General features: G+C 42.0%; 2 protein-coding genes across 4 annotated transcripts; one reads left to right on the top strand and one right to left on the bottom strand.

Annotated features, from left to right (window-relative positions):
- Positions 1-215: 215 nt before the first annotated feature.
- Positions 216-5365, bottom strand: LOC111271387 (putative 3-hydroxyacyl-CoA dehydrogenase B0272.3). Its single transcript, XM_022852136.2, has 6 exons — positions 5259-5365; positions 3690-3813; positions 2044-2172; positions 1183-1557; positions 763-952; positions 216-475 (listed from the first exon to the last, which is right to left on the bottom strand). The coding sequence occupies exons 2-6, from the start codon at positions 3798-3800 to the stop codon at positions 348-350; spliced, it is 933 nt and encodes a 310-aa protein (XP_022707871.1). The 5' UTR covers positions 3801-3813; positions 5259-5365; the 3' UTR covers positions 216-347.
- A 261-nt stretch (positions 5366-5626) lies between these two features.
- LOC111271386 (uncharacterized) lies at positions 5627-11851 on the top strand. Of its 3 annotated transcripts, none has more exons than XM_022852134.2 (8): positions 5636-5772; positions 7020-7275; positions 7491-7686; positions 7817-7934; positions 8284-8350; positions 10281-10354; positions 10583-11483; positions 11646-11851. In XM_022852134.2, the coding sequence occupies exons 3-8, from the start codon at positions 7515-7517 to the stop codon at positions 11664-11666; spliced, it is 1353 nt and encodes a 450-aa protein (XP_022707869.1). In that variant the 5' UTR covers positions 5636-5772; positions 7020-7275; positions 7491-7514; the 3' UTR covers positions 11667-11851. The 3 variants fall into 3 exon arrangements, with proteins under 3 accessions (XP_022707868.1, XP_022707869.1, XP_022707870.1); XM_022852135.2 differs by lacking the exon at positions 5636-5772 and adding an exon at positions 6426-6443; XM_022852133.2 differs by lacking the exon at positions 7020-7275 and having other exon boundaries at positions 5627-5772.
- Positions 11852-11986: the final 135 nt, after the last annotated feature.

The following is an 11986-nucleotide window of genomic DNA, read 5'->3' on the forward strand; positions in this document are numbered from 1 at the left end:
TAGATTAAGACTGCTAGCAAGAGCTATGTCATCTAGAAATTTGAATTAAAATTACTAAATATCTGCTCCGTTCTAAAACGTGACTTAGTTCACTGAGGTATCCCAAAAGAAAGCTTTTAAAAACGCCGCACACCTTTTGCTAGAAATATAAAAACCTTTTATTTTTCTACATTAAAATTCCATTGAGTTATCTATGTACTAAAATATGTATGTAATAAAATAGACAGAGCGTTATAAATTTTATTTCATGTGGTACAACATTTCCAACCAACTATAGCTAATCACCAACAATTAAAATTGCAACGATTCTATATGTATACTGCTTCGGTACTGCGTATTGCACATGTTTACTTCTTCTTTTCATACTTATAGAAACCTTCTCCTGTCTTGATGCCGAGCTTGTTTTCCGAGACTAATCGGTTCAACAACGGCGATGGCTTGAAAAGAGTATTATCGGGAAACTTCTTGTGCCAACCTATATAAGCATCAATCGAAATTATGTTAAATGCCTCTTAATTGTAACATTTTGAACATTAAAACGCATTCAAAAATACAATAACCTGCGTCATTTACTTTTATACTGCGATAGGGAGGTTCGGATGAAAATAGCATGTAGCTCAAATTTAAATTTCGTTTTTTTTTGTCAATCTTTACTTCACTTACATCGCTTACACTTAGTACTACAAAACGAAAAAGAAATTGGTATATTGTAAATAGAAAACTTGAAAAGCATTTTTGATAGTAAAGCGTATTTTGCCTTACCATCAATGATGAATTTTGTAACGTCAAGCCCAACAAAGTCCAAAAGCTCTAATGGTCCCATAGGATGGCCAGCACCAAGCTTCATAGCAATATCAATATCCCGAGCTGAGGCATCTCCTCTCTCCAACAGCCTAATGGCTTCAACCAGGTTAGGCACTAAAAGCCGGTTCACGACAAAGCCAGGCGTATCCTGCAATTTGCGCAACACTACAGTAAATACGCTGGAAAATAGAAAGCATGTGCGGACAAAAACAAAAAGTTCTCTACATACAGATATCACAAAATCATACGCCTCCTTATAAGTTTTTGCTCACCATTAATAATTTATATGGATACCCAAACAGTGAAAGAAGCATCTCGTGTTATATGAAATTATATAATTAATTCAAACCTAAAATGATTCTTGAGGGAAAGTCATACCTTGCAAGCAATTGTTGTCTTTCCGATGTTTTTGCCCCACTCAGTGATCTTCATATTTGTGTCGTCTGAAGTCTTAGAGGCACGGATAACCTCAAGGAGCTTCATAACTGGCACGGGGTTAAAAAAATGCAAACCTCCGAATCGTTCCTCACGTTTGGTTGCCGATGCAATTTCAGCAATCGAAAGAGATGAAGTGTTAGAGGCGAAAATTACATTTGGAGGTGCAGCTTTATCCAGAGAAGCGAAAAGTTTTCGCTTGATTTCAAGATTCTCTACAATAGCTTCAATTACAAGATCTGTATCCTTCACAGCATCTTCGGCCACCGTTGAGGTCTTAATTGAGCTAATAGTTTTTTCAAAAAAAGTTTCAGCAGCCTGCAAATGACAAATTGAAGTTCTCCCACTGTGTATGATTTTATCACATCAAAGGCGTTCTTGCGTTTTTATGATCTTCACAGATATCGAGCAGAGTGTGTAAAGGTAACGGTGAGATTATTTAAATCGATACGTATACTCGAGGTCCAGAAAGGTGCATATCGGTAACGACCGATATTTGTACTTTGTCACTTTTCAATACACATACAAATGGAGGAGTAGTTTTCCATATCTGGCCACTAACTTGGTCTACACATAATAATCATTTGTTTGTTAGAATATTCAGAATTCAATAGAAAAATGCTCAGAATAGACGACGGAATGCATTCTAAAATTTGTAGAGTTGGTTGTCTATCTGGATTTCTAATACACTGAAGCTGCACGAAAAAAAAACGGTAATTAAAAAACATCTGCTTTCCCTACCATGTGATCGTATATTTAGACCGTATTGCATTCTGAGGGCGCACATTTGGTGCGGGTGTATACCTTCGCGTCATCGGCAAACTTCTTTTTGACGAGTCGTGTAAGCGAACCTCGGATCCCCTGGATAGATTTGTCTAGCAGTTCCTGTTTCTGGTCTACGATGGTCACCTGTTGACCGGCCTGGGCAGTAACCTGTAAAATTCACCACGTGTCTATCAACGACACAAAATGACTAATTGTCTATAAAAGACATTAAAAAATATGAAAAATCTTCCGTCAAAGGTATTACTCTGGCGAAAGAAATTTACGATCATCCATTCTTGGTGTGTCAACTTTAGTCAGATGTTCGCCTTACAATAATGTTTAAAAGTATAAAAATTGACAGAGAAAGCCGTATTATCATAGACATGAGTTTAACTGACCTTTTTTATAAGAATAATTGAATTTATAGTACAGTACGACGTATAATACACAATTTTTTTGTTGAATTTTCTAGGACTTTTTGGCGCTGTCTTATGCAAACGTTTAAGATTACTTTTTTATACCTCTTACTTTGTGCTTTAAGTACATATCTGTAAAAATTAAGTTATTAATATGACATGTTAGAAAACTCAAATGCCTAAAGTCCTTGCTGATCGCCACAGTCTGTTAGCGTACCACTTCCCCCGTAGTAGGCCTCCGTGTCCGGTCCCATAAGATTCAGCTACCTCAAGTCATAAACCATGCGAAGTACCGTACATTTGCTGCATGGGCCAAAAAGCAGCAGCGATCTAATGCTAATAATTATTTTCTCAGTTGATCCGCATTTTTACTTGGCTAGACCAGCGAGTAAATCAAACTGCCGCGTATGAGTATTCAAGGAACTTAACGGCATTGATGAGCAGAAATCTTCCAAAGCTAAAGAAGCTATCACCGTACCGTTTTTTTTTATTGAACTGTTAATGGTTCTCGCTACATAGACATACTAAGGATGCTGAGGTCGGAACTGGATGAGTTAGATGCGTATACTATGCAGTTTCAACGAGGTGGTGCTACCTGAGACCTCAGTGTCATGACGCCCTTCTTGACGCGGCTTTAAGCCAGTCAGACTTTTTCCTATAGAAATTTCTGAAATCAAAGCGTATAGGACTATGCCTTCTACAATGGCGCTACTAAATAAATACATGCCACGCAGTTACTTTGCAACTATGTCCAGTTTTTGTCGAAAAATATCAAAATTTGTGTTCAAGCTTTTAAACGCAAGAAGTAATTCTGGAACAAAAATACTGTTAAACTTTTTTTCTTAGATGAGTCTAACTTATAATCCTAAAAATGCCATTGTTTTGAGCCTCTCATATCTCGTTCTCAGCTCCCGGAAATCATCAATGACAAACAGAACTAATGGTCGAGATTCAACTAGGGGGTTCAATTATTAGTCATGATCATTCTACAAGATCTTTGATACTATCGAACGGTCCGAATCAAACCCAGATCACAATGTATTTATAAAATCTGATCTTAACGGCGAGCTGCTGCATGGCGCATTGCTCATATGGGTTGAGTTTGTCTTAGGGGCAAAGCTTATTCTGCGAGCTAAGTATCGTTAGACTTGGCGCTAGTAGTAGAATAAGCGCTTACCGTGTTACAACTGAATTCTTGAAAAATATATATCAAATCTATTTTGATTTTTGTATGCCTTCACTGGAGTACATTTATTGTATATAACAAACCTGAGCGATTCCAGATCCCATAGCCCCTCCTCCAATGACCGTGACGCGCTTGATTTGAGCTAGCGGGGCAGATCGCGACAGGGCACGTACAGAAACAGTAGAAGCTAACATTATGTGTCAGTGTCTGCAAGAAATGCGGTTTAGATGCATAGTTTCTAGTATTTTTTAAATGTTCCAAGTATACGAGATGAAAAGAATCAAAGAAGGTTCATCCTATTGCAATCTTTGGTGTATCGCTTTTCACTATGGCCATTGGTAGAGTAATAAGTAGCTGCTTCTTATTCTTTTCATAAAAAGATAAAACAAATAAACAAATAAGATGTGTTCCGAAAACGGTGTTTCGCATGTTTTCAAGTAACGACGTCGATAACCAGTAAATGCACTTAAAAACTTTAGAGTAGTTCTTTTTACTCAAAACAAGCATTTATCCCATTAATAACATGACAAAAAATCAAATTTTGTATGGCTTTTATTAGGTGGGCCGAATCAAAAACAAATGTTCCGCTAATATGACTACGATGATAGTACCCAATATCGTATATTCTACGTTTCGACCTGTGCTAAAAATGCCTACGAACGACATACGTGATGACTTTGACTTTTCAACGACTACCCACTAAGTGAGTACCGCTGTTTAACTATTGGCGTTATTTACTCCACAAGTCGAATGAACAAAAATGTACAAAGAAGTTCTTCAAGACGAAAGTAATGAGTATAGCAAAATAACAGCACAAATATGGAGCTCATCCGGTTTGTATCTGTACCTCTCTAACATGTTAAAAGCGCAACAATGCCCGCGAGGACAATGACAAAATTAACCTCATGACAATGAGGCATCTAGTACTGCTGTACGCTGCGAAAGCCCATATCTAGGCAATGATATTACAGAGCACTAAACTTTCGTCATAAACGATTACGAACAGGAAAGCAATAGCGCTATTGTTAAGGCTGGTGGCATTACAATCATAACATTTATTTGAAAAGAAGCTTCTGCAACTGGTGTGCGATGGGAAATGTCAAAATATGATTCAGCTATGTTTCATAGGTATTGCACATTATTAATTATTAATATAGTTTGCCTTCGTAATTAGTCACAAATAAAAAACATCTTTTTCGTTAGTGCTTAGAAATATTGCAGTTAATGAGGCTAATTTGGAAAATGTCACTTCACCATAACTGTGATCCGCAAGTACTATTATCGATTTAATTTTCGTCATTTGACAGAGTGTATGGAACTCGTCCTCAGCTTTCTTCTGCTTACTTGTGTTGTTCATAGTAGCACACATACGCCCATGGTTAAGATCACAGCAGTTAATTTATTGGTGCCTACTAAGGCACTCAGCGTAATGATATTAATTATCTTTCCCGCGCCACACAGATCACTCGTAAATCACACCACTACCGGCTATATATTCTACAAAAGCTTTTGTGAAAAATGCAGTTACGAGAGGCTTATGAAATCGTTGTGATTGTCTTTCCAATGCAATAAAGTTTAGAAATAATTAAATGAAATAAGGAAGCGTTATAATAATTTGTAAACTTCAACAAAACAGTAGTTTACACACTCACTCGTATTCTCTGGTCCTAAACTGAAAGTATCTAGGAAAAAAGGCGGCCTTGTGAAGTGGTCACTAGCTCCTCTTCATCGTTAACTTCAGCTTGGTACACATACCACTACGCTAATGCACTGTCCGATCTGGCTTTCCGATCTGTAAACAGATGCCACCAAACATTAATTGTAAGGTAAACTGAGATGCTAAAGGCTATTCTTGGCCATATTAATTACTGATAGCAGACGAGTAGCATATTGTCGATCAAAGATTTCGGTAAGCGTCTTCATAGATTACTATTACTATGGGAAAAGGTCACTTGTTTGAATTTGCCGCGCCCCGAGACATGTCAATAGCGATCAAAGCTGGCGCTACGCGTTTCGGCCTCTTCCATAGTCCTGTCTACTGGTCAACGTATCCAGGCGGTTATTGCCTGGCGGTCGGAGTATCGTTGCGATCTGGGGATAAAAGACGTCGTGAAGTGTTACTGTTTGGTACAATTGCGCCGGCTGTGATAGCCTCAGCTTGTCTAGGTGAATGTTATTTAATGTGTTGGTGGATTTCATCGTCTCGTATTATGTTTTACTTCTAGTTGGTTGAAGTCTTGTTACTATTCCAGCTTGTCTTATTCAAACTGTCCTATCGACAAGGTTAGGGTTAGCTGCTCGGTTGCCTCGTACCAGGCGAGCAAATCAGCCGTGGTACCACGGCTGAAAAACTTGTTGTATGGTATTATCGAGTTAGAAAATTGCTCGAAGTCTGTTCCGAATGCTGATATTTGAATGTGCATTGTTATGCCGTGATATTTTTACCGATGGCTGAAGCGGTGTGTGTGTGTATGTATGTGTCCTAATGATAAGTCAATGGTACCTTTACAAGCATGATGCTCAGGCCAAAGCTGCACGCTGTAGTTTGCTACGGGGCAATACAGTATGTGAGTTAGGCTTCGTTGTTAGGCGGAGTGCTTATGCCAAAACCTGGTGGCACGAAGGTGTTTTGGTGTTGTAAATTACGTGTTGCTACCGTATATCGCTATTGGTATTACTTGCCATCGTCGAGTAGTCGCGAAAACGAAGTCCTCTTGATTTTTGAGCTTTATCTCGGTTGTTTTATCCTATTGTTTTTAAGAACTTTTCACGGCAATGTGGTAGACTTCTTGTGAATTTCAAACGCACGTTATCTCCGCGATAGATATTGTGATCTGGTAATGCTTTAATACATGTTAAGGTTAAAATTTCTTTGTCGGTTGATTGGTGTTGTACCATCTGTTTTTAAACTGCTTTTGGGAAGATCTGTATAGATATTCTTCTCGATTGTATATGCTTTTGACATGGCAGTAACGATGAAATTTCGTAAGCCGAGTTGTCAAAATTTATATAGTTGTTAGGTATTCTTGAATTATGCCTTGAATCATGCCTGCGAATTTGGGCGACGCCTTTGGGTTCTAAGAGATTAAACGAAAACTCCTCGGCTTCACGTTGTTTCCGTAAATTGGATTTCTTTTTGAGCCAGTATGTTATGCAAGCAATATACGTACAACCTACCCTTTAAAATCGCTGTATTTTTTTTAAAGGACTTAGTAAACTTTACTACTTCGCATTTTGTCCACTAACCCTTTTCTCCACTACTAGGAGTAACATTTTCACTCTAGCAGCGATAAACCGAAGAATCATAATTAGAAACATGCTTTGCTATCGATTTTGGAGAATCCACTACAACAAGCACAAAATTCTGGTTCGAACACGTGTCATATTGTTCACTTTCTTTGTGCATATCCAAGGTTCCCCTGCACATGGCACTAAAGACAGCACGGCGGTGTGCTAGTTTACCGTTTGGCTGTTTCACAAGGTGAGCGCCATCCCACAACTCAGTTGAGTATTCGCTCTGGGATTCGTGCTGCGTGGGCTTTTTAGAAGATGAAAGCCAGTTTCGTGATGCTATCTTTATGATTGTGGCATCGACATCAATAACAGACTGCTATTGGTGGTGCAAGCCGAGAGTGCAATTGAAGCTGCACCGACATCTGCGAGACATTTGTGCGTATGTTTAGTGGACGCTTACGTAAATTTTACAGTTGCATGGGTCACTTCATCTTAGTAATATACGCCGGTCTGTCGATTCAAGATACTGGGTTGGCAAGAAGTCGAACTTTTTCATTTAGCGGTATTTAAAACTATAACAATTAATCTTTGTGATTTTAGGCCTACTTCTGGTGGTAATATGAGGAATTCTTGATTTTTAAATCTTTTAGACTTAGCAAGCCGAAGCAATCGCAATGTCGTCCCGTATTTTCGTCGGGCATCTGCCGAGGGAAGTGGATAGCCGCGATATAGAAGACTACTTTGATCGTATGGGCCGCATTCGCGATGTCGTTCACAAAGGCAATTACGCTTTCGTGGAATATAATGATGAACGTGATGCTCGTGACGCGATCTCAGAGCTCAACGGTAAGATTGAATGATGCTGTTGACAACCATAGAACATATATATTCTAATATATGTTCTAATAATTATCTGAATATGTATGTAATTTCAGGTATTTTGAAATGTATTTATTAATGTTTTTTTTGATATTAGGTGTCTCGTGGAAAGGGGAGCGCCTGATTGTGGAACTCGCTAATAGACCACGCAACCGAAGCCGCAGCCGGTCTCGTTCACGTCGCCGAGGAGGACGCCGAAGAAATCGTATCACCAGGTTCGTATTTAATAGTATTGCACTTAAGGTAATAAGAAAGCAGCTTATGAGAAGTCTGTTGTCGTTGCAGCACTCCGCGCTACTATGTACTTTTTGAACAAAATGAGATCACCTATAAATATCCTGTTATATGCAAAGTAGCATGTTATAAATATCCTGTTATATGCAAAGCAGCATGTTACTTGACTAAGGTGACAGTTGAGTTGACATCGTTTTAGAAATCATCTCAAGACAACAGTAATCGTCGCAGTCCGTGTGCTTGGAGTACTTGAGTATGATGAAATTACGATCAATGAGAGGGATACGACATGTCGTCAGTATCTAATGATACTCATTTTGGTTTTTACAGGGGTCCGCCTCGCCGCACGGATTATCGGATTGATATAAAGAACCTCAGTACCCGTGTTTCTTGGCAGGTAACTACCTTTACGTGTAGTTTAGCAGGATATTAGATGTAATACGTGGGTGCGTGGTCGTTGACCTTTCTAGGTTTATTGGTGGATTTTCCTATTTTAAAGGATAAATTTGATTAGTGTGCTAAATTTGCTTAGAACAAATCTAGTGACAATTCGCAGTCACGAGCGACTTCTAGCAGACATGGAATTTGTTTGGCGCTAAGTTATCATAAGCAACCAGTCGGGCGAGAACATCATCCCGTGTCATATTTAATAGTTATTTCTCGTTCAAAAAATCTGATCGCACAGCTTCTGCTGTTGTTGCGGTCCTATTCTGTACTGCACTACGTTCTTATGAGTTTTACACGAATATACAAGGGTGAATACTTACAGGAACAAAGTGTAAAAATACAACATGCAGACAAAGAATGACAAAAAAACTTGGGCGGCTGTATGAGGTGCTGTGAAATTGTGATTAGCTTGATTGGATTGGATGCGTAGTGTTTGTTTGCGTGATGACGAAGCTCTTCTCTTTATTTATTATTCTAACTCCTCGACAGCCGCGTTCGCTAGCGTTCGTTGGTCTGGTCGGGTGGCAGCAACTTACGTGGCGCCGAGGGCCCGGAAGGGGCGCAGCGTGGTCAGTGGCGGGGGCGGCCCCGAAGGTCGCGGGCTATCGCAGATGCCGCCCGCGTTCAATTGGTTCGTACGGTACGGTCGAGTCGGTCGTGAATCGTTGGTCGTTTGGAGGGACGTGAGATTCGGGCTGGCTGTCCGTCTGGCAGGATCCGTGCTTGGCCAGCGCCGTTCCAGGAGTGAAGTCAGGTGATGGCGAACCCCGCTGCCCCGATGGGTTCGATCCTCTCGGAAGGGTCGAGGCCAAGGCCGAGGCTGAAACGACTTCTGCCGCTCTTGGTTATCATGGCATGGCGATGCCTCGTCGGCGCACATCAGTATATGGTACTCGGAGCCATACGACTGCAACGAGGCCAGGAATCTCGGCTGAGGCTTGCCTCCGGGCGACGAACGGGCGCATAAATGGCAGCAAGCTGGACTGGCTTCGCGTCGGGTTGGAAATTATCGGGTAGATTGGATGGCCGAAAGAGTTGGGCTCTGCAACCTGCAACGTGATCGTGATTGTACTCCTGGTGTCGAGAGGTTAGGGCTGTGGATTATCGGTCGATCGAGGACGTTCCGTTGTGGAGCAGGCGCTGGACCGAGAGAGGAAAGTCGAAGCTTCAGTCCTCCCTCTGCCTGTCGAGAGGTGGCCCTGACAGAAACACTTTTGTGGCAAGCAGGCATCCGCGTGTTGCGACAACAGTGTGTGTCGCAGCATGCTCCCGAATCGTAGCGTGTGTCAGCTGTGTTCGAGCACAGCAAGGGCGCGGACAAGGTGGGAGCCGCGATTCGAGACGTGTGGTGGTGGATGGTCCGCGAGACGATGGTACGCAGGCGTGGATAAATGGGTTCGAGTCGATTGCGTAGCGGCGTGAGAGAATGGCGATAATGGCGCGCGATGCGATAACTGCTGCTGCTGCTGCAATCACCGATCGGTTGTGTCTCGAGAGTTTGGTCGAGGTCGGCCGCGGGCGTAGGTGCGGCGAGAGAACCCGCTCAAAATGCTCGAGCGATTCGCAAAGGTATTCTGGTTGAGACTGACTGGCAACATGAACAAGAAAGAGAAACTAAGAGCTTAAAACTGGTAACTGGCGTAGTTGACTGGTTGTGCTTCATGAGACTACTCTCTACGTGGTGTTCAGCAAACAAGATCTACTTTTGCGAGTCAAGTCTTCCTGACCATCTCACTCAGTTCTTGATTTGTTGATGTTCTGGCTTGCGTTTGAGAAACAAAAAACAGCTTCGTTATAGAAAATTAGGTATTAGTGCCCTCACCCGAGGACGCTGTTCATACTGTGCTAGTCAAATAGTAACCGTCGTTTCATTTCTGCAGGATCTCAAGGACATTTTCGGAGAGGTAGCCAAGGTTGTCTACGCTGATGCGCATAACAAGAAAAAAAATGTGGGGTAAGTTGGTCGTTTATTGGTCACTTTTTGATCATTTCATTTCCTGCATTTGATCTTTGCTACGTACTTAGACCATCCTTCAGTATATTATCATAGTCGTTACGTAGTAAAACCATCCTTCAATACCAATCATAGTCATTGACTGTTAACCAATATTGTTAATAATATTGACTTGGAAGTTTCAATTACGCAATTCAGCGATACATAATCGAAAACTTCGTTCTGCAGACTTGTCGAATTCGACACCAAAGAAGAGATGCATCGTTGCTACGACAAATTCAATGGCAAGTCGTTCAATGGACGGAAGATCGAAATGGAGCTAAACGTGCGCAGCCGTCACTCTTCTCGATCGCGCAGCCACAGCCGCTCTCGAAGCCGTTCGAGGTCCTCGCGCCGTTCACGATCCCGCAGTCGATCTCGACGTCATTCGCGTAGTCGCTCACGAGGCTCGAGGCGGCGTTCACGAAGCCGCTCGCGCGGTTCCCGACGTCGCTCCCGCAGCAGGAGCCGATCTGAACGATCGCGCTCCCGCAGCAGGAGCCGCTCGAAGGACCGCCTTTCTCGATCAAAGTCGCGCAACAATAACAGCACTAAACAACGATCAAAGTCGCGCGAGCCGAAGAAGTCGTCGAGATCTCGGTCGCAATCTCGAGAGGATAAGAGAGGAGCGATTTCCGACCGTTCCAGGTCGCCGCATTCTCGGTCGAAAAGCCCAGCTGACGCGAAGAAACAGTTGGCTGGTGAACGTTCTGCAAGCAAAGAGAAGCAACGCTCAAGGAGTCGTAGCGTTGAAAGCACTAAGAAGCGGGCAGAGTCAGGGTCACGGTCGAGGTCTCGCTCGAGGTCAAGATCAGCTGAAAAACGCGAGTCACGGTCTCGGTCGAGATCCCGTGGCTCGAGATCGAGGTCACGTTCGCCCGGCGGCGGTGGCGATAAACGATCACGGTCAGCTTCGGTTGATGACCGAGCCTCGCGATCGGGGTCACGCGGACGCGCGAAAAGGCTCCGAAGCTCTCGTTCCCGATCTGATTCGCGATCACATTCACCTACGCCAAACGGAAAGGACCATCATCGTAGCCGGTCAAGAAGTTCTTCAGGATCACTTCCCAGACAAAAGATCAACGATGAGGCAAGTTCGAATTCCGGGTTGTCGACAAAAAGTTAGCAGCTGAAGTTAAACAAATAGATTGTAATTAAAATAACATGCTAAATTTTGTTTCGAGTGATGTTCTATTTCTACTGACACTGATAATTAAGGTTAACAATTCGTTAACTCTTGTGTTGTTTGCAGGTCGGCGATAATTCGCCGTAGATGTCAAGGCTGAAAACGACTCGACAAGTATCATCGAAATGTCGTACTGGCCTTCCACGAAAAAGCAAAAACAGCTATACAAGGCACTCACTACATTATTCTAAATGTTGAAATCATGACATTCGTGTCTATTAATCACTTTATCCATATAATAAACTCATCAACGGCCCATAACATTAAGCATATCTTAATTGTGTGTTGAATTTGGTGTATATGTGAAAAGCTGACTGACGGCGGAGATAAAATTTTAAATACCTCGGTATTCATGAATTAAGTTGAAATACCTTCAGAACGATTGAATATTTAAGGAGTCTTAGCTA

The sequence above is a fragment of the Varroa jacobsoni genome, unplaced genomic scaffold, assembly GCF_002532875.2.
Source record: "Varroa jacobsoni isolate VJ856 unplaced genomic scaffold, vjacob_1.0 contig00578, whole genome shotgun sequence".
In the NCBI taxonomy this organism is placed as follows: domain Eukaryota; kingdom Metazoa; phylum Arthropoda; class Arachnida; order Mesostigmata; family Varroidae; genus Varroa; species Varroa jacobsoni.

Excerpts from the sequence above, each read along its gene's own strand:
- LOC111271387 (XM_022852136.2), bottom strand. The coding sequence starts at position 3,800 with ATGTTAGCTTCTACTGTTTCTGTACGTGCCCTGTCGCGATCTGCCCCG. Across the intron at positions 2,173-3,689 it reads TGGGATCTGGAATCGCTCAG|GTTACTGCCCAGGCCGGTCA; the intron begins GTTTGTTATATA and ends TGAATTTTACAG. Across the intron at positions 953-1,182 it reads AGACAACAATTGCTTGCAAG|GATACGCCTGGCTTTGTCGT; the intron begins GTATGACTTTCC and ends CGCAAATTGCAG.
- LOC111271386 (XM_022852133.2), top strand. The coding sequence starts at position 7,515 with ATGTCGTCCCGTATTTTCGTCGGGCATCTGCCGAGGGAAGTGGATAGC. Across the intron at positions 7,687-7,816 it reads CGCGATCTCAGAGCTCAACG|GTGTCTCGTGGAAAGGGGAG; the intron begins GTAAGATTGAAT and ends TTTTGATATTAG. Across the intron at positions 11,484-11,645 it reads GACAAAAGATCAACGATGAG|GTCGGCGATAATTCGCCGTA; the intron begins GCAAGTTCGAAT and ends TGTTGTTTGCAG.